Source organism: Lissotriton helveticus, chromosome 3_2, assembly GCF_964261635.1.
Source record: "Lissotriton helveticus chromosome 3_2, aLisHel1.1, whole genome shotgun sequence".
Classification (NCBI taxonomy): domain Eukaryota; kingdom Metazoa; phylum Chordata; class Amphibia; order Caudata; family Salamandridae; genus Lissotriton; species Lissotriton helveticus.
This window is the reverse complement of record NC_136062.1, coordinates 43,731,201-43,751,802: the sequence shown is the minus strand read 5'-3', so window position 1 is coordinate 43,751,802 and position 20,602 is coordinate 43,731,201. Positions and strand designations below refer to the sequence as shown.

General features: G+C 44.6%; 1 protein-coding gene across 4 annotated transcripts in view; it reads right to left on the bottom strand.

Annotated features, from left to right (window-relative positions):
- The window catches only part of SECISBP2L (SECIS binding protein 2 like), a 989,501-nt gene that overhangs the window by 565,261 nt on the left and 403,638 nt on the right, over positions 1-20,602 (bottom strand). For all 4 annotated transcript variants that reach the window (XM_078684798.1, XM_078684797.1, XM_078684799.1 and 1 more), the window contains 3 exons: positions 20,356-20,377; positions 19,311-19,426; positions 17,561-17,692 (listed from right to left, as the gene is read on the bottom strand). In XM_078684798.1, coding sequence (XP_078540924.1) covers positions 17,561-17,692; positions 19,311-19,426; positions 20,356-20,377 — 270 coding nt within the window. The remainder of the gene's footprint in view (positions 1-17,560; positions 17,693-19,310; positions 19,427-20,355; positions 20,378-20,602) is intronic.

The window sequence follows — 20,602 nt, the reverse complement described above, 5'->3', positions numbered from 1 at the left end:
GGCGCAGAGCGATACTGCGGTGGCGCAGAGCGATACTGCGGTGGCGCAGAGCGATACTGCGGTGGTGCAGAGCGATGCTGAGGTGGTGCAGAGTGATGCTGAGGTGGTGCAGAGTGATGCTGAGGTGGTGCAGAGTGATACTGCGGTGGTGCAAAGTGATGCTGAGGTGGTGCAAAGTGATGCTGAGGTGGTGCTGAGTGATGCTGCCGTGACACAGTGTCTTTTCTAGTTACAGGGGGTAGTAGAGGGGTAGTATAGGGGTAGAAGAGGGATAGAAGGGGGGTAGTAGTGGGGTGGAAGGCGGTTGGAATGGGGTTTAGAAGGGGGTTGGAAGGGTAGAAGGGTAGACGAGGGGTAGTAGAGGGGTAGAGGGTTAGAAGAGGAATAGAAGAGGGGTAGAGGGATGGTAGGGGGGTAGAAGAGGGATAGAAGGGAGTAGAAGGGGGTAGAAGGGAAGTAGAGGGGTAGAAGAAGGGTAGAAGAGGGGTAGAAGAGGGGTAGATGAGGGGTAGATGAGGGTAGAGTGGTAGTAGAAGGGTAGAGGGGTAGGGATTAGAGGGGTAGAAGGGTAGAAGAAGGGTAGTAGAAGGGTAGAGGGGTAGTAGAAGGGTAATAGAAGGGTAATAGAGGGGTAGAGGAGGGGTAGAGGAGGGGTAGAGGAGGGGTAGAGGAGGGGTAGAGGAGGGGTAGAGGAGGGGTAGAAGAGGAATAGAAGAGGGGTAGAGGGGTAGAAGAGGTTTAGAGGGGTAGAAGAGAGGTAGATGGGATGTAGGGGGGTCATAGAGGGGTAGTAGAGTGGTAGAGGGGTAGTAGAGTGATAGTAGGGTAGAGGGCTAGAGTGGTAGAAGAGGGGTATAGGGGTAGAAGAGGGGTATAGGGGTGGTAGAGGGGTAGAAGAGGGGTAGAGGGATAGAAGAGTAGTAGAGAGGTAGAAGAGTAGAAGAGGGGTAGAAGAGTGGAAGAGAGGTAGAGGGGTAGAAGAGAGGTAGAAGAGGGGTAGTAGTGGGGTAGAGGGGTAGTAGTGGGGTAGAGGGGTAGTAGTGGGGTAGAGGGGTAGTAGTGGGGTAGAGGGGTATAAGAGGGGTAGAGAGTTATAAGGGGGTAGAGAGTTATAAGAGGGGTAGAGGGGTAGTAGAGGGGGATTGGAGGGGTAGACGAGAGGTAGTAGTGGGGTAGAAGAGAGGTGGTAGAGGGGTAGAAGAGAGGTAGAGGGGTAGGAGAGAGGTAGAGGGGTAGAAGAGTAGTAGAAGAGAGGAGTAATAGAGGGGTAGTAGAGGGGTAGAGGTTTAGAGGGGTAGAAGAGGGGTAGAGGTGTAGAAGAGGGATAGAGGGGTATTAGATGGGTAGAAGAGGGGTAGAGGTGTAGAGTAGAGGTGTAGAAGAGGGGTAGAGGTGAAGAAGAGGGGTATAAGAGGGGTAGTGGAGGGGTAGAGGGGAGAGGGGTAGAAGAGTAGAAGAGAGGTAGAGGGGTAGAAGAGAGGTAGAGGGGTAGAAGAGTAGGAGAGGTAGAGGGGTAGAACAGAGGTAGAGGGATAGAAGAGAGAGGTAGAGGGATAGAAGAGAGAGGTAGAGTAGAGGTAGAGGGGTAGAAGAGGTAGAGTAGAGGTAGAGGGGTAGAAGAGAGGTAGGGATATATAGGCAAATGAAAAGGAAGCAATCTACTTCAGGAATGTGAAAGAAAGCTCTCGTATCTTGAAAGCTGTTGACCCATGATGAGAGAAGCGCCTTTGCTCGTAAGAGCGCGCCCACGCGGGTAATCGCAAGCTCTAGGCCACAGTTGTCGCATTTTCTGAAGCCCTTACTAAAAGTCTCGCTAAAGCAGAGCATGCGCTGGCTCAGGTGAGACCTAAAAATAAAACGTCTGTCTTATCAGCATTCAGTTTTAAGCAGTTTTTGTTCATCCAGCCTGCTATGTCCTGTGATCATTGATGGAAAACACCAGCTGAGTGTCATCCGCATAGGAGATCACCTTGACCCCTCTCTTAGCAGTGAGGGCCGCCAAGGGAGTAATGTAGATATTAAAAACCAGCTGGCTTAAGGCTGAGCCCTGGGGCACTCCGCATTTGAGTGGTTTCACTGAGGAAATGATCGGGCGGAGAAGGACGTGCTGGCCTCGGCCCAAGAGATAGGAGGCAACCCCCTCAAGTGCCATTCCCAGCACACCTATCTGCTTAAGTCTATCCAGCAGGATTGCGTGTGACACAGTATCGAATGCTGCGGAAAGGTCTAAAAGCACCAGCATAGCCGATGAGCTGCGGTCCACAGACATCTGAATGGAGCCTGTGACTTCAAGCAGCGTTGTTTCCGTGCTGTACCCTGTGCGGAAGCCAGATTGTGAGTTACATAACAGCTCACTGGCTCCCACATAGTTGGCCAACTGTAACTTGGCCTCCTTCTCTAGTACCTTGGCAGGTGCAGACATTAGGGAAATAGGCCTGAAGTTGCTGGGTACTTCTGGGTTGGCATTGGCCTTCTTTAGGATAGGTAATAGGTACACGTTTCCACGTGGCAGGGTAGATTCCCGTCCTATGAGAAGTATTCCAGATGTGGTTTAGGACCAGGTTGGTGACCCCGATTTGCATTCCTGCAGTTCAGCCAAAGACACTTCGGCGAGAATCGGGAGACTGATTGTCTTCGGTTACTTTGGGTTCAGACGCCGGGGGGGCGCAGAGGAGTAGAGCTGCGTTATTTTTTCTTCAAAGGAATTTAAAAGGCTAGTGCAAAGGTACTGAGATGGTCAGAAGCCAAAGGCTAGTGCTGCAGGATTGACTATCCTAAAAACCTCCCTTGAGGAGCTTTTGGCGTTAGGAATGCGGTATGCCAGAAATTCCCTTCTCTTGGAGTGGAGTAATTTAAGGTACTCTCTCGAGGCAATTTTGTAGATGTTTTTGGCGTCTTGAGAGTAGGACTTTCTCCATTCACATTCAAATCTTTTACATTTGCTCTTTTCGCGTCTGACTTCCTCTGCAAACCATGGAGCATAGAGGGTAGATCTGGCAATGCTAACAGATTTCAGAGGGGCAAGTTTGTCAAGCACAGATGTCAACCATGAGTTAATACTTGCGGTGTCCTGGTTGAGATTGTCCGAGAGGGGAGGCCTAGAGCCAGCCAATACAGGCCCTAGGGTCTCTGGGGTGACCCTACCCCAGTTCCTTTCGACTTCATTGGGACGGGTGGGTGTGGACTTCAGGGGGAAAGGGACCAGGCAGTGGTCTGACAAGATAATATGTAGCGGTTTATCGACCCTCAGCTCCTGCTTGTTCCTGCAGTTGAGGTCAAGAGTGTGGCCCGCCTTGTGAATGGGGAATAAGACCAGCTAGGCAAGATTGAAGCCCACAAGGGTCGTTATGAAATTTGCACTTTGTGTGCATTCGGGGTCGTCGAGGTCCCCTAGGACGGTAAAGTTAGCGTAGCGAATGGATATCTGGGTGATGCAATCTGCCAGTATCAGCGTGGTACTAAGGCAGCAATCCGGCGGTCTGTAAAGCAGAAGCCCTGAGAAGGAGGAAGAGGGGGCTACTTTAATACAGAAGGCAAGTCCTTCAATGTTGCCTACTTGATCTGGGATGGAGGATCCACTCTTAAAAGGATGGCCTAGAACATAAACACCACCCTCTGCAGTATGTTCATCTTGATGGATGCTACATGTCCTTGCCAGGAAAGCGAGCCTCCATGCCAGCTTTGCATGTCCCTTCTCATTGTCCTCATCAATATCGGGAATTTAGTATCATGGACTGACTGCAATGCGAGCCCCAGGTTTGTCCCCAGATACCATTCTGTGTTTGAAGTCTTATTTCAAGGAAGCCTTCAGTCCAGGACCTGGAAACTAACCACAATGAGAAGGGTTGCACATTTAAAGGTCTAAGTTTTATGGGTCGTGTTAGGGGTTCATTCAGCTTTCGAGTGTTTCAGATCCAAGAGCACCCACTTTACAGACTAAGAAGCCTTATTTGCTGTAAGAGCCAAGTTTGCGTTTAGCACTTCCTTCATCCCACCAGAGCAACCTTTATTTTTCCATCCTCTTATTTGATTGAAAGAGTTTCTAAAGCATTGACATAATATTGGAAGGCATTACAGGCCAGTAAAAGCTGGTTTAACATGAAGAACAACCATTCAAACACACAATATATAAATACATCTAGCATCGGCTGTTGGTATAAGCAGCTACTCCTCCTAGCACCGGTGGATTCTCCTTCGCCTGTATTTTGGTAAAAACTGAGCTGAGGACAGTGACTTTACTGATGTGAATTGCCGCCTGACCTCAACGTTACAGTTTGCCGGACCCGCTTTGCGGGTCCCGCTTCACCTAGACACTCTGTGGGGGCTTGTTGCCGTTTACAGGGCTGCGAGCGAATCGGCAGGGACTCAAACTACCAGGAGTCCCTGCGAGGCCAATTCTTGACACCTGGCCCGCTCTCCCTGTAGCCACGCCCACAGCGCATCGGCTGTTGGTATAAGCAGCTACCCCTCCTAGCACCGGTGGATTCTCCTTCGCCTGTATTTTGGTAAAAACGGAGCCGAGGACAGTGACTTTACTGATGTGAATTGCCGCCTGACCTCAACGTTACAGTTCGCCGGACCCGCTTTGCGGGTCCCGCTTCACCTAGACACTCTGTGGGGGCTTGTTGCCGTTTACAGGGCTGCGAGCGAATCGGCAGGGACTCAAACTACCAGGAGTCCCTGCGAGGCCAATTCTTGACACCTGGCCCGCTCTCCCTGTAGCCACGCCCACAGCGTATACGTACATAAACAGAATACCCGCGCACGCGGGACGCGCGCGGAACGAAGCGCGGAACGAAGCGCGGAACGAAGCCCGGGCAAAGGGCGGGCCGTCTGCGGCCGTCAGAGGCTGAAGTAGGCTGGGCTGGGCCCCGTCCCTTTGGTTTTTTGTTTTTCTGTTTGTTTATTGAAATTATTTTATTTCTAGTTAAGAGTGTTATATTATTGTTTTGTATTTTAGCTGTACTCCTCTGTTTCCTTTATTGTCTTAAATATGACTGCAAAAAAACTTCGCTCAGGTCGAGTATTAGTGGGGAGGTCAGGTGCTAAAACGAAATCGAATCCTCTGCGGAATAAAATTAGTTCTACCCTGCAGCTAAAAGGTCAATGTCAACTGTTTAATTTATGGGAAAGCGGAAAGGATAAAGTTTTGTCGGATACCTCAAACCCCGACGTACTAAAGGGCATAGAATCAGAGGTAGTTCCTCTCCCTGCTAAGGATAATATCAATTTGACTGAGATCCCATTATCGCTCCATTTTGGGAACCCCTCCTTTGAAATAGTGGGGGGTCCCCCTCTTGTTTTGTCTGATTTACAGAGGCAAATGGAGCTTCCTCTTGGGGCTTCTGGTTTTAATATTTTAAAATCCTTTAATGACATTTTTGTAAATTTACCGGAGCTAACAGCGCTTAATCCAACTCCTCTGATTAAGGAGGAATTAAAAGTCTCTTCTGGCCCTTGTCATTCTAAGTTAATTCCGGAGGGTGATTTTACCTTACCTGATATTGATTTACAGTCGCAAAAGAGGTATTCTGAATCCGTTCATGCTAAAGCTATGGTCACTACAATTGCTAATGAAGCTCCTCTTACCCCTAGGCTCCATCTTTACAGTAGCACTCCTAATAAATCAGATTTTTCACTAGCTCAGCAAAACCTCTCATCTAGCCCTGGCACTAATTTGAATAACATCCTTCCGAGTTCTCCGATTGGCAATGATAATTTAATCTCTAAAACTTTGTCTTCTTTGGAATACTTGTTGTCTTCCATTCTACGTTTATTGGAAAAATTTGTCGGAGGCTCAGATTGCGTCCTAGATACGGTAACCCAAATCCTTAGGGTGCTATTACATGATAAAGGGGGGTCCGATCCTGGGTCGCATCTTGAGTATGACAACTTATTGGCGAATACGAGTGAAGACGAGAGGATAACTAAGGAGAAGGAAATTTTAGACCCAGTTCAAATTTATTTATTTATTTATTATCACATTTGTAGAGCGCTCTGTTACCCGGAGGTGTACTGGCGCTGGCTGCTAGTGCTGGTCTGAGTGGATGGACTTAGTGGGTAAAGAGCCAGGTCTTGAGCTCTCTCCTGAACGCCATCAAGTCCTGGGATTGTCTGAGCGCGAGAGGAAGTTTGTTCCAGGCCTCTGCTGCCCCAAGGGAGAAGCTCCTGCCTCCCCAGCGAGCTCTTTTGGTTCTAGGGACAGTGACCAGGGCCAGTTCCCCTGATCTCAGAGTTCGTGCCGGTTTATGCCAGCGAAAGAGCAGTTTCATATATCTGGGGCCTGTATCATGCAGGGCTTTAAAGACCATGCATAGCGCCTTAAAGACAATTCTCTTGCGGACTGGTAGCCAGTGAAGAGTTACCAGATCCTGAGTTATTGATGCGAATTTGGGAGTGTCAGTGATCAGGCGGGCAGCTGCATTCTGTAATAGTTGGAGTTTATTAAGGACGCTCTGCTGGGCGTTTAACATCAGGCTGTTACAATAGTCAAGGCGGGAGAGGACTAGACCTGTAACAATGGTTTTCCTATGTTCCTTCTGCACATAGGGAAGAATTTTTCTAATGGTTTTAAGAACATAATGCAAAGAGGAAGAGAGTGCGTTCACCTGGGGTTTAAAGTACAGGGAATTGTCCACTAAAATGCCCAGGTTTTTTACTTTGTCCACCGGGGAGGGGAGAGGACCCATTTCATCTGGCCACCATCTCGGGGACCAGAAGTTATCCCTGGCTCCGAAGAGCAATACTTCTGTCTTCGTGGAATTAAGTTTTAGACAGTTTTGTGCCATCCAGCAGCCCACCTCACGCATGCAGTTTTTAAATCTGTCTGCTGTATTTTCAATGTTTCCGGGTAAGAGAGACACCACTATCTGAGTGTCGTCTGCATATGCTGTGAGGTGAAAGCCGAACGCTCGTATCACCGGGGCAAGAGACGCAACATAAACATTAAAAAGGGTCGGACCGAGTGAAGACCCCTGAGGGACTCCACAAGGCAGCACAAACGGATGGGATTCATAATCTCCTAGTGCCACTACCTGGGTTCTATCCGACAGGAAGGCCTGTAGGATATTTAGTGCCTTTCCCTGGGTTCCACAGGCCTTCAGCCGGTCCACCAACAGTTTGTGGTGGACCGTGTCAAAGGCCGCGGAGAGATCCAGCAGGATCAGGGCCGCTCTGCCTCCTGCGTCCATCACCTGCCTGATGTCTTCCACTGATTTAATCAGGGCGGATTCTGTGCTGTGCTCCGCCCGAAACCCGTGTTGGGAAGGGTCAAGGTGGTCCCCCGTGTTTAGAAAGGCGCTAAGTTGTGCATTGAGGTTGCCTTCCATGATTTTTGCGGGGAGGGGAAGTCGGGCTATCGGTCGATAATTATTCAAATCGGTGATGTCTTGATTGTTTTTTTTTAGCAGTGGCAGGATGGATGCTCGCTTCCAGATGGAGGGATATTCTCCTTTCTCCAACATCTGATTGAAGAGTGGGGTAAGTCCACTTGCAATGACGTCTGGGGCTAGTTTGGCTATACCAGTGAGACAGGGATCATGAGGGGAACCTGATTTTATTTTTAATAGGCGCTTTACCACTTCCTTTTCAGTAATGGGCTGAAATTGTTGAAGTCTGACTGAAGGGCCGAGTGTCTCCGGGCCATCCCTTAGAGGGGGTGTCTTAACTCGGTTGTCTAGTGAAAAGAAGATGTTTTCTACCTTTTCTCGAAAGAAACTGGCCAGGTTTTCACAGAGTGGAAGACTGGGGGGAATTTCTGTTGTTTTAGGGTTTGCTAATAATGAGACCGTTTGGAATAGTTCTTTGGTGGTGTTGCTGGCTTCTTTTATCTGTTTAGTAAGGAAAGCCTTTTTTGCTTGCAAGATTCTTTCTCTATAGCTTCTTTGTTCTGAATTAAGAATTTGTTTGTCTAGCTCGCTGTAATTCATTCGCCAGATTCTCTCCAGTTTTTTACATCTTATTTTATGTTCCCTGATTTGTTCTGTAAACCAGGGAGCAGCTGGGGTTGCCCGGTGGAGTAAGTGATTTTAGGGGGGGCCAAGAGAGAGCAGGCCCGGTCCAGCCAGGCTGTATAGGACGTGGCTGCTTCCTCCACATTGTCGGGGATCGGGGTCAGGGAATTTTTTAACATATTTTCCAGCTTGTCCCCTTTGATGTTTTTCCATTTTCTGACCTGTCTCTGCGCGTTTCTTGTGCTAAGTGGTTTCTTTGGGGTGAGGAGGGAAATCGTGAAATAAATTGCTGAGTGATCAGACCAGGATACTGGAAGAACCGATATCACTTTTAGGCTGGGATGATTCGTAAAAATCCCGTCTAGGGTATGTCCTGCTTTATGTGTTGGGTCAGATACCCTTTGAGTCATATCAACCCCCCTCAGTAAGTCGATTAGCTCCCGGGAATCTGTGTCCGCCTCACATTCCAAATGGAAGTTAAAATCGCCCAGAAGGGTGAACATTTGGGCAGACGCTGCGGCTTCGAGTGCCCTACTTAATCCTATTATAAATTGGGCTTTGCCACCTGGGGGTCTATAAACCAGACAACCACTAAAGGATTGATGATCTGAGAGAGTGAGGTTAAAAAGCAATGATTCATCAAGGCCGGCGGGACCGGGTTGAAAAGAGCCTCTGATGGTGTTATGATAAATGATCGCTAAACCACCCCCTCTCCTTTTGTCCCTATTTTGGGTGTGGCACACATAGTCCTGGGGGGTAGCTTTGACTATGTCTGGACCTGATGCTGCATCAGTCCATGACTCCGTGATAAATGCTATCTTTATATCCTCCTCTTGGATAACTTCCGCTACCTCCAAACTATGTTTGACCAGAGATCTCGTGTTAAGAAGAAGGCATTTGACCGAATGGTTTTTCCCCCTAGATGGGATGGTTTTTTGGTTCCCTTGGGGTGCTATAGATTGCCAAAGTGGTTTGGGCAGGGTTTGCCGGCAGTTAGCGCAATAGGAGGTATTGAATTGGGCTTTGAGTCCTGGTTTCCTTACTTCGCAGCCCTTTGTGGCGGGCTTTTTGTTTAAGGCCCATAGTGTCTCTCTATCATATAGATGTTTAAAGGTAGGATGGGGGTTGTGCGAAGCAGGGGGACTGGCCCTAGGCGCGGGTCCGGCGCGGACGGGCGCAGATGGGCTCGCCTTTGGCGAGCCTTCGGCGCGCCGCCGGCGCGCCCGCTGCGCTCATCCGCTGCGCTTCCTAGTGAGGGGAGCCATTTAAGGAGGAAAGGGCGGGAGGGGCGGAGCACTAGACTGCTCGCCCGTCTCCCGACCCAAAATGGCGTTACCCACGGAGGAGAGCTGCCTCCGGTGCTCGGTTTGGGCAGAAGTGCAAGGCACAGCAGCACAATGTTAAAACAGTAGCACAACTTAAAACCAGCAGGTATTAAAATCAGATATCAAATAAAATTACATAAAACAGAGCAGCAGTCGCAATGTTAAAATGTACAGTCCCGGCTTCCGCCTCAGGACGTTCACTCACTCACACTAGCAATCAGTGGTAAGTGTGGGGATGCTCAAGTTTTAAGGAGGAAAGGGCCGGAGGGGCGGAGCACTAGACTGCTCGCCCGTCTCCCGACCCAAAATGGCGTTACCCACGGAGGAGAGCTGCCTCCGGTGCTCGGTTTGGGCAGAAGTGCAAGGCACTGCAGCACAATGTTAAAACAGTAGGGACAGTAGGGACTTGATTCCCGTTTCTGATGGGCGGATTGGAAATAAGTTAGCTGCTATTCCGGAGGGTCTCACTGTTGACAATGTAGTGTCAGCTGGAAGCAATTGTATCGCCATCCTCGATGATGTGATAGAACCTTTGATAGATTCAGTTGACGCGCAAAATACAGAAATGCCTCCTGTATTTCCTATATTTGCTTCGCATGTAAAGATAGGAAACGAGGCATTCGTTGATCCCCCAAATAATGATGTTAGGGTGGCTCCTACAATGCAAAAAAAGAATAGAGCAAAAAAAAGGAAACCTGTCAGAAGATTCTATAAAAAAAAGACAGAAGAAACTTAATTTTGAAAATAATTTAGAGGCCTCACTAGAAAAATCCTGTCTCTTAATTCTCTCGATGACACAACTGGGGTATCTAAAGGGGACCAGGTGAACATTATTATTGATTCTGCAGGACCTTTGAGAAATTCACAACCTGTTGAGTCAAATTTCCCCCGTAAATGTTTTACCTCCAATTCTTAATCCTTTGGCTAAGCCATTTCAGGATTTACTTGTCATTGAGTCTGTCCCTACCCTGTCTATTCAGGAGAAAGAAAGTGTCGATACCGCCTTTTTGGATTTTATTCCTCTTTTTGATACCGATCTCATTTTAAATAGATCGGCACTTCTTAGGTGTTTCCGAGAGTTCGAGAGTCTGAAACTAATTCAGACTTCCGATCTGGACTTAGTAACACTCCTGAATTCCACCGTGGGGAAAACAGCCAGGGTTAAGTTTCATTCTAAATTGGTATTAAATCACATCTTACACTGGGCAGAGGAATTACAAATTAGAGGGATAGATGTTGCCCCTTACTTCATTGAGGAACAGGGTAACAAACTGTCCACTAACTTGTCAACCATTCAAGGAGTAAATCCGATCACCACAGACTGGTCCTCAGCTAAGACTAAGGATTTAAAAATTTGTGTAGCAAATAACGATTCGACAAGTACTCTATAAAAATCCTCCTCCTTCGAAACCAGTTTTGATGAATGACATATCTAAATGGAGTTGGTTGCCAGGTGTTCTCTCAAGCAAATCCACCTCTTCCCTTAAACCTCATTTAAATTTTTAACATTTATTTGAAGATTATTTCTTGGAACATCGTGGGTTTAAAGAACAGTCCGGAAAAAATATTATTCTTACAATCCCTAGTAGCTGATATTATTTGGCTTCAGGAGACCTGGGTGGAAGGAAAATTAATGATGGATAAAGAGTATTTTGTTTTAGATAGTAGCGCACTTCCCTCTAGGAGAGGCCACGCGAAGGGTGGAATGGCATGCTTACTCTCCAATAAGATTAATTGGAATTTTTCCCATTTCCTAGACCCGAACAAATTGTTCCAGGCAATAACTTTGAAAAATCTGGTTAAAGACGGTTCAAATAAATCACTTGTCCTAATAAATACTTATATTCCTCCTGATATTTGTTTTAACGTTGGCCTAAGGTCGCTTTTTTCCTTTATATCTAAACTTATGGATGATCCATCCCCTCCTCCTATATTGTTATTAGGGGATTTTAACTGTAAAATTTCTAATTGTGGTCTTGATTTGTTCAGGAATAAGCTTAAGGAAGAGTCTCTCCATATACCACAAGCTCAGTTCCCGGCGAATATTAAGTCCAATAAAAGAGGGAAATTAATTTTGGAAGGTCTCTCTAAGGTGGATTGCATAGTAATAAATGGCAGGCTTCCCTCCGACATCCCTGCAGCTTTTACTCATAAATCCAAAAATGGAGAATCAGTTATTGATTATGTAGTGGCAGATAGCTCCTTTTTTCCTTTTATGAAGGATATATTGGTTGTTAATTCTGAACTAAGCGACCACAAGGTATTGACTGTTTCAGTTGATCTCAAACCTCCCCTGTCGGATTCTTGGCACATTGATACTAAGTTGGTAAATTTTGGAGCCAAGACAGGGAAATGTTACTGGAATTCTGGGGTCATTAAGAGTTTGCTAAGTATCTTGGTATCTACTGTGGAGAATCTGTCCCAATGGTACGGGAAGGAACTTCTAGGTTTCTCAGATTTTTTGGAATTAGTAACCTTAACTGCAAAGAAAGCTCATCCTATTAAAAAACCTTTAGTATTCCCCAAACCACTACGGCAATTAAATATTGAAATAAATAAATTGATAAGGGGTCAATATTTATTATTTACCAAGGAACGGCATCATAAATTAGTCCTGTTAAAAAGAAGGAGATCAAGGTTGAAGGCTAGATTAAAAAGAGATAGGGATGATTCTCTATGGATCAAACTCGGGAATCCTCACATAAGGGTCAAGCAAGGACATTCTGGTCTTTAATTGCCGAAGGTTGTGGTTCTAGATCCAGTCCCACACCAATCTCTATTGAAGAGCAGACTTGGGTTTTATATATTAAGCATTTGTATAGCAGTAATGGCTTGCAACAGGATAATGATTCTCTCTATGAGGACCATCTCCCCTTTGATCCACCATCCGAAAAGGAAATCGAATTAGCTATCAAGGGCATGCGCTCTACTGGCGCGATGGGTCCGGATGAGGTCCCGATTTCTGCTTTAAAACAACATAGCGAACTATGGAGTAAAATCCTTTATCCAGTGTTTAAATTTTGTTTTATTAGTGGTATTGTTACTCCATCTTGGAAAGGGAGCATACTAGTTCCTCTCTTCAAAAAAGGGGCTAGAGATCTACCTCAAAACTATCGCCAAATTGATCTACTAGATGCAATTGGCAAGGTTTTTGCAAAATGTCTTCTTAATTTAATTAACGATTGGGTATCTATGGCTGAAATCTTACCTTATGAACAAACCGGTTTCAGGAAGAGGCATGGTACCCTAGATAATCTGACTGCACTCCAGGTTATAACGGAGAAATATATTAAGGTCCGTGGAGGGCGAGTTTATGGCGCCTTTATCGATTTCTCCACAGCTTTCGATAAAGTGGATAGATCATTGCTGTGGGGAAAGTTATTCGATTTGGGGATGCCATTCCCTCTCATCAGATTAGTTTGTGCTTTGCATTCGGATACCTGGTGCAGAGTATTGTTGGGGGGGGGGAAGAGGTCTTTCTAGAATTATCTCTACATCCAACGGGTTAAAGCAAGGTTGCCTGTTGGCTCTTCTGCTGTTTTCCCTATATATTGCCGATTTACCCCAGGTTCTCTCTGCAAGCACAGGTATTGCTCCAAATTTGGGGGGCTCTCCAATTATATGCCTTATGTATGCTGACGACATTTTGTTTCTCGATCTAACGCCTATAGGTTTGAATAATCGCCTGCATGCATTACATAAGTACGCAGGAAAGCATCATCTGACAATAAATATCGCAAAAAGTAAAGTGATGTGTTTTTCGGGCAGGAAGAATCCTAAATATGAGAACTTCCATGGGACTGTGGGGGGCCAAAAATTGGAAACAGTAAAATCTTATACCTTCCTTGGCAAAATTGTTATGAGCAACTTAAGTGAAAAAGCTCACATAGCTAATAACATCCGGAAAGCTATTGTCAAGGAAAAGAGTTTGGTGTCTCTATATAAGGCCACAGGCAGAAGACATTTTTCGATATTGCTGGAAGTATTTCGAGCAAAAATTCCTGCCTCTTTACTTTATGGAATGGAATTAATTGATATAAAAAGTTGGAGTTTCTTAAACTCCTCTGAAGGTAAAATCCTACATAGCCTTTTAACTGTCAATACAGCTGGTTCTACAGCTACTCTTAGACAGGAACTCGGTTTACGTAGCAACTGGGTTCAAGGTCTAGCGGGGAGTGTGCGCTGGGTTTTTAGCCTGGCAATGGGTGAACCTGGCATGTTAAGACATCTCATAAAAACTGAGCTGTTGGGGAATCTTAATGATTATTCTTTGATCCTAAATTTTTTTAGATATGCTGTGAACCATTTACAATTAGATGAAGTTGTTTTATTCTCTTTATCGGCATATCAGTTGAAATCCCTTCTGAAGTTAGCATCTTGGGAATTAGGGTTTAGACTGGATAGAGAGTTTCGTATTTTGAATAAAGGTACCACTCCAGCTATTGATTCCTGTCTGATGAGGAAAGCGCAACTCTATGTTCATTGGAATATTCCTCATGGAGTTAGGCGTATGGTGTTACTACTAAGGCAGGATTTACTTCCTTTGAAATCTCTCTTATCCAGATGGTATGGCTCATCAGCTTTATGTGATCTTTGCAATATGAAAAACCAAAATCAGGATTTGCTCCATGTTATCTTTTTTTGCCCAGCTTTAATGTCTTATAGGCGAAAGTGGCTAAGACCCATATGTTTCCAATTGAATATTTTATCTGCTACTGCTTTCATTGCGGACATGGACAACCCCCCCAATGAAATGTTCTGTTTTAAATTGTATAATTTTTTTAAAAAGTTTTTTGAATTTGTATTAGGCGGTGGTTTCGTTGTTCAGTTTATTCTGTTAATTTTTAACTCTTTCATTATTCTATGTATATATAATATTTCTTATTCAAGTCTTTTTGGAATGTAATACTATGTCTTTTATGTGGATCTCAAGTGAGTTCCGTAATCATAAAATAAATAAAAAAAATAAAAAAGAAAAGAAAAACTAGCAGCCTGTCCCGACCTTGTCCGGGAGCATTCAGGCTTCCCCTACCCCTGCCCCGACCCCCGCCTGCCTTTTAGTCTGTTGTGTTGTAACTCCCCGTCCCCCGCCTGGCCAGACACCCTCCTGCCCCGACATTAACTTCCCGTCCCCCACCTGGCTCGACACCCGCCTGCCCCGACATTGTCCCAGGAGCCTTACCTCATCCCACGCTCCTCAGTTCACCGCTCCTGGCCGCTCTGTGTTGTAACTCCCCGTCCCCCGCATGGCCCGACACCCGCCTGCCCCGACATTAACTCTCCGTCCCCCGCCTGGCCCGACACCCGCCTGCCCCGACATTGCCCCGGAGCCTTACCTCATCCGCCGCTCCTCAGTTCACCGCTCCTGGCCGCCCTGCTCCTCACCGCCTATCCGCCGCCGCTCCTCCCCCGCGCCATGTCCGCCTCTCCGCTGCTCACACCGCGGCTGGCATGTCCGCAGCTCCTCACGTCACCGCTCCCCCCCCGTGCCATGTCTGCCGCTCCTAGGACAACGCTCCTCCCCGTGCTCCTGACGTGAGCACGCACGTCGCGGCTGGCGCTACTTGGAGGGACTACTTTTTTTTAACATACATTTTTTAAATAACGTTTATTTTTCATATTTATATAGCCTATAACCATCTACACACCCTGACGATTTCAACGGTGTATCGGGTGTGTAGATTGGCGCCGTGGTTCCAGAGTTTACCCGCCTCAAAGCCTGAAAGTTCTTACTTACTTATTATAGTAGTATAGATGGGCCAGATGCAATACAAGAATAAAAGCACATTATAAGTTTGACAAATAAATTAAACTGGAGCTACAGACTAAGAAATATAAGGAAAATTCAGATAATTACTAACAAAGTCAACCAGTGAATCTAAAGAATGAAGGCTTTTTGCCTTTCACAAAACCAACTTAAGCGAGTACAAGGAAAAGGTAACAGGAAGGCAATTTCCAAAATGGTGTTCTACAAAAGACCGCTCCTAGTTTTGGTTTTTCCAGCAAGCGGGAAAATAACTTTGACTGGCATGTGAACGACTTTAAGTGCTCATATTTTCATTAAAGGGGGCTATAAGAATAACAACTTCATATATGATGCAGCTTAACTTAAAAAATAATCAAGATCTCTACTGGTAAGGAAGGACTGGTGTGTTGCACCTAAAGACCCCCTGCATTGACCACTGATCATTAACCAAACAGTAGAGAGCACTTGTGGAAGCCAAAAAGCGAAGCACTTCACTGTCAATATACATCCAACAAAATGCGAAGATCCTATCCTTTCTTAATTTTCCAGCACCTCCCTTGCTGCCAGAGCAAACTCCTCACCGCTCTCATTCCTCAGGCAATGCAGTTTGTAAGACAGAATACAGGCAGAATGCTCTCTGCTGTTCTCACACTAGATCTCTTCGCAGTCTCCCATGCCCTCTCTATGCTGAGACTTGCAGATTTTATTTGGATACTCACAAAAGCTGAAATGAGAGATTACCAATGTCAATGCAGCATCAGTATTGCTGGTAGCCATAACCAACAAGCGTGCACCTCGCGCTGACGAGGAGAGGAGGAGGCAGCAGTGGGAGGGGTAGAGAGGAGGGGTCCTGCACCAGATTCTTTTCTGTGCTGGCAGCTGACCCCCCTCTTCCTATTATTCCCTCTCTTTCTGTATTGCTACTCACTTACTGAAAACCATGACTTGAATAAACGGTTAACAACCTCTCATTCCTTCTTTCATTTAGTTGCTTCCCTGTGAAATGGATCCAAAAAAGATAAGCGTGCGCCTCGCGCAGCTGAGGAGAGGAGGCAGCAGGGGTAGGGGGAAGAGAGGAGGGGGCCTGCGCCTGATTCCCTTGCGGGAGCGAGCAGGAACCGTATGTCAAGGCTCACTCCCGCAAGAGAATCGCCAAACGTGCCCACGTTGCCATTGAAGGCAGTGCAATGCGTGCACGTTTTTGGCAGCCAAACTGAATCGATGGCTAAAGGTCTCTTTCCTATTCAGCGCATGCGTGCTGCGTAGGCGAGACCTAAAAAACCATTGCAAGGTGCTGCTAAGTTATTGGTTCTGTTTACCTCGCTTTCTTGGTGAACCTACAAGCCTGATACATCCCCGCACCAGAAGGGTTCCGCGGACGTAACAGTGTATTGCTTTAAAAAATCTAGCATAGTTTGAAGAAGTTAAAGGTGAAAATGTAGGTACATATAGCTGTTTTTTCAAATCAATTTCCATGTTTTTTATTTGAACTGTTACTTTCTATAGGAAAACCTTGAAGGATCTACACAAATGACCCCTAGTTGAATTCAGAATTGTGTATTCTTTTCAGAAATGTACAGCTGTCTGGCATCCAGTATTGGTTTCAAACTCATTTCTACCACTACCTGAAAGAAGGTTAAACGCACAAAAAATAAGAAAATTTGGATACGTCACAGTAAAATGCCAAAACTGTGTAGGAAATTTTAGTTTTTTGTCAAAGGTCAAAGGTCTGCCTATTCCTGAAAGCTGGTTAGATGGTGATTTTAACACCACAAACCATTCATTGATATCATTTGCAGGGAAAAAACGAACTTTTTCTGCAGCATTTTTCTCCCCATTTCTCTCAAAATGTAGCTGTATTTTGCCTTATTTCTCGGTCCCCTCCAGGGAAATTCACAAACCCTGGGTACTTTTAGTATCCTAAGAATGTTGGAAATAAAAGGACACAAATTTGGCATGTATACCTTATGTGTACAAACCGCTATGGGGGACTAAGCGCGAACTACCCCAAAAAGCCCAAACAAGGCATGGCACGGGGGCCTGGCAGCGAAGGGGTTAAAAGTGTCCCACTGTAGGTTATGTGCCCTTCAAAAGCATGTAAAAGGTGAGAAAAGAGTAGATTTACAAGGTCAACAGTTCTGGATACGATTTCAAGTATTTTCTGGTGTGAAATAAAAACACATACTGAATTACTGATTTCTTTTCATGCCCATGATGAGGACCTCTGGCAACCCCTCTGTCCGTCCCCCCCCCAAGCACCTATCCCTATACAAGAATTCTCATAAGCTGCTTTTTAACTAAGCTTAATGGATAAAAAAGAGGGTGAATATTTTTTCTTTTAGAATAAGGATGCTTAGATTGGCATAAAGAAAAGTACATGGAAAACCTTTGTGTTGATCAAGTGATTGAAATAAATTAACTGTGTTGATTGAGGGATCATATCAGTTACATCAGAAACAGCCCGTAACTATTTAACTATTAGCCGAGATACGGAGGCTCAACCTTAAACAGCATGTACACAGAGGGAATATCTATACCTCAAAATACAAAGGTTCGGGACTTTGGTCAACTCTGATGGACTGATTTGCAGTCAGTGGCTTATCCAGTCTCTTCTGTATGTTCTGCTTTCTCTCGGATGATGTGCTATGTCCTCTGTATCGATAAACATTCTAAATAAAAATAATAATATGTAAATTACACTACACCAACAAAAATATCAACAATAAAAATTAGAGAGCTATAAATCCTCTTTATTGCAACTATCATAAGGCTGATCATTTGCTCATATAGAAAAACACAAACAAACATCAGAATTAAGAACAAACAATTTAAACAGATACTTGCCCTAGACTGATCGGCAGCCCTTCGTACAGTATCCCACTCAGTCCTTCTATCCCCATCAAACAGATTTTATTATTTTTAAAAAATGCTCAGAGATGTTTCTCCAGACAGAGCGCGATCTGTTTCCATTCCTCCTTTTCGATTAGTCAAGTTCTTCTTTAAATGTGGCTTTACTCAAGGCTCTTTTTTGAGCCGAGCACAGTTTAATATTAACACATCTCCTTTGGCTGCCTTAGTAAGATCCTGAGGGTTTAATTTGCTATAGCATGTGGGCAGTTGATAAATAATAGTGTCAATTTCAAAGAACCTTGAGAACACTAAAATCTATTTTGTACACTTAAAATACTGTTTTTAAAAAAAGCATTTTATGGTCATAGTCCTCTGACTGGTGGACCAGCGAATTGACCACTCCCAAACCACAGCCCCATTCAACTCAGAAAAAAAATCAGGGATCGTTACTCATAGATAACTCTAGAGTTTTCATTTCCCTCTTGAAAGACTGTAATAAAAGCTCCCTTTACCTCAAGAATAGACTATGGCAACTTGTTGTAGCTAAGGACTCCAAAGCTGGCTCTGAACTGGCTACAAGTCATACAAAATGAATTGGCCTTGGTATTCACAAAAAAGCGTCAGTTAAGCAGCATCTTGAAATGCTTCACTGGGTCATGGTTTGCAAGATAACATTGTATGAAACCTTGCATACAACACAAAGCAATTCACCACATTAGTCCTTTTTATCTCGCACGCAATTTTCTCAACTATACCCCTAGCAGAAATCTTGGCTCAGTCAGCCAATATTTACTCATTATTCCTAAAATCACAAGGTACAGACAGGGAGGCAAACCTTTCTACTATATTGCAGCCAAATGGTGGAACTCCATGCCTCCTAATCTACGAGATGTAAACAACCATACAGTTCAGGAATAATTCTAAAGGATTGTTGTTTAAGCTCAAGCTATGACCTCCACTATACTCCAAGACTTCATCTGCAGTGCCGAGATGCCACTGGGTATCTATGCACTTTTATTATCCAGAATTCATTCATTCACAGGTAGTATAATGTCCCACCAGTTGATCTCCACATTCCCAAACATAGGTATGTACAAAGCAGCCAAACAAATTTCGGGGGGGGTGGGAGGGGCTAAGGGGGTGTCCCAGTCAAGCTAAACGTCTCTTTATTTTAACCAAACATTTACTTCTCTATGAAGCTCTGCAAGTCATATCCCTTTTAAATAACTGTAGTCACAAGGCAGTACATTCAAAGTAAGCAGCATTTTGCGGAGCTAAACCTCCCTCACTCTCCCCAAAATGATGCTGATAAAAAAAATAATAAGTTCAACAGAATATATTTATTACCATTAACAACTTTTCTTTTTTGTCATTTTCTTTTAGTTTACCATCTACATGAAGGGATTAAAGAATATTGAAGTAAAGTACGAAAGTTACCTGTATATTTGACCTTTGCTCAATTTGTCTGCCACCTCTGGTGAAGGATGAATGCTTCTCCATCCAAGGTTTTTTCTGGGTTGCTTGAGAAGCTACACTAGCCCAGCTCGTGCCAGCTAAACCGAAACACAACAGTATCAGCCCAGCATATTTTCAGTTCCAGAAATGTTTGTTTTTCAAAAGCTTTACATACTGTATAACAGAGGTTATTGTACACAAAAAGTGAAATGCTCAAAGGCAAAAAACATCTTGGACCCGTCCTTCAGAAACAGAAAATCCATTCCAAAAGCTGTAATAGTTGTATAGCCTATTTAGAGCCAATAAAACAGCATTCGATCCTTGCAACAAGTGTAAAACAAGCACTGGCAAAACCAATAGGTCTTGCAGTAGGTGTCAGCATTTTGGCTTTATTAATGCATGTTTTGTCATGGAGTTAGTAAACTTTATTGTTTGGGAAGCTAAGAGGCCCAAACATAATGGTAAACAAAGAAAAACAATTTGCTGAAAGCACAAATATTGTTGGTACCTTAAAAAGCGCACATTGCCATAGTAGTCACTGGCACTAAATGAACTACTTTGTTTGTGTAAGCGCTCATTGTGAACGAGAAAAATGCTATAAATGTCTGAAGTGGGCTGACCCCTTACCCCATGCTGCATTTTGTAGTGGGCCGAAGAACATTGTGAATGACACAGCAAAAGACTAATTGATAAAGAGAGCTAGCTGGAGGTCCCTGTTATGTTTCTATATACAATTGTAGTAAAATTAAAAAGTCTTGATTGTGACCAGTCCTAATGAAACCATCTTCAATCAGATTACACGTACGAGAAAGAATGTTTGCAATTTCCTCAGCCCAACTGCTCTCAAGTACAATAACTTGTGTTGACGATTACATACACAAATAATAAAACATGGTCATACTTCTGTTGATAAGATCGTCGTAGCCCATAACGAGTATGTTATACAAAGATTAAACAGTGGCTACTAGAAAAAAAAGCATAGCTCATAATTAGGAGTGTTTCACAGATGCCAATAAAAGAAACTTACCAGTGGGTAATGGCTCCGCTGCCTGCAAAGAGAAAACACTATTTTAACAGGTATATTTTTAGCATTTTCACCGTAATAAGATTGGTGGGCAGTTAAAACAAATATTGTACGTGCAAAAAAAAGAGTGAAACTATATTTTAACCATTTTGTGACATTTTAATCCTTTTGGTCGACGGCTTGGCTGAACTGCGGTTTTGGTGCCAAACCCCTGCCTGTACATAACATGCTTCTAGCAATGTGTATTAGG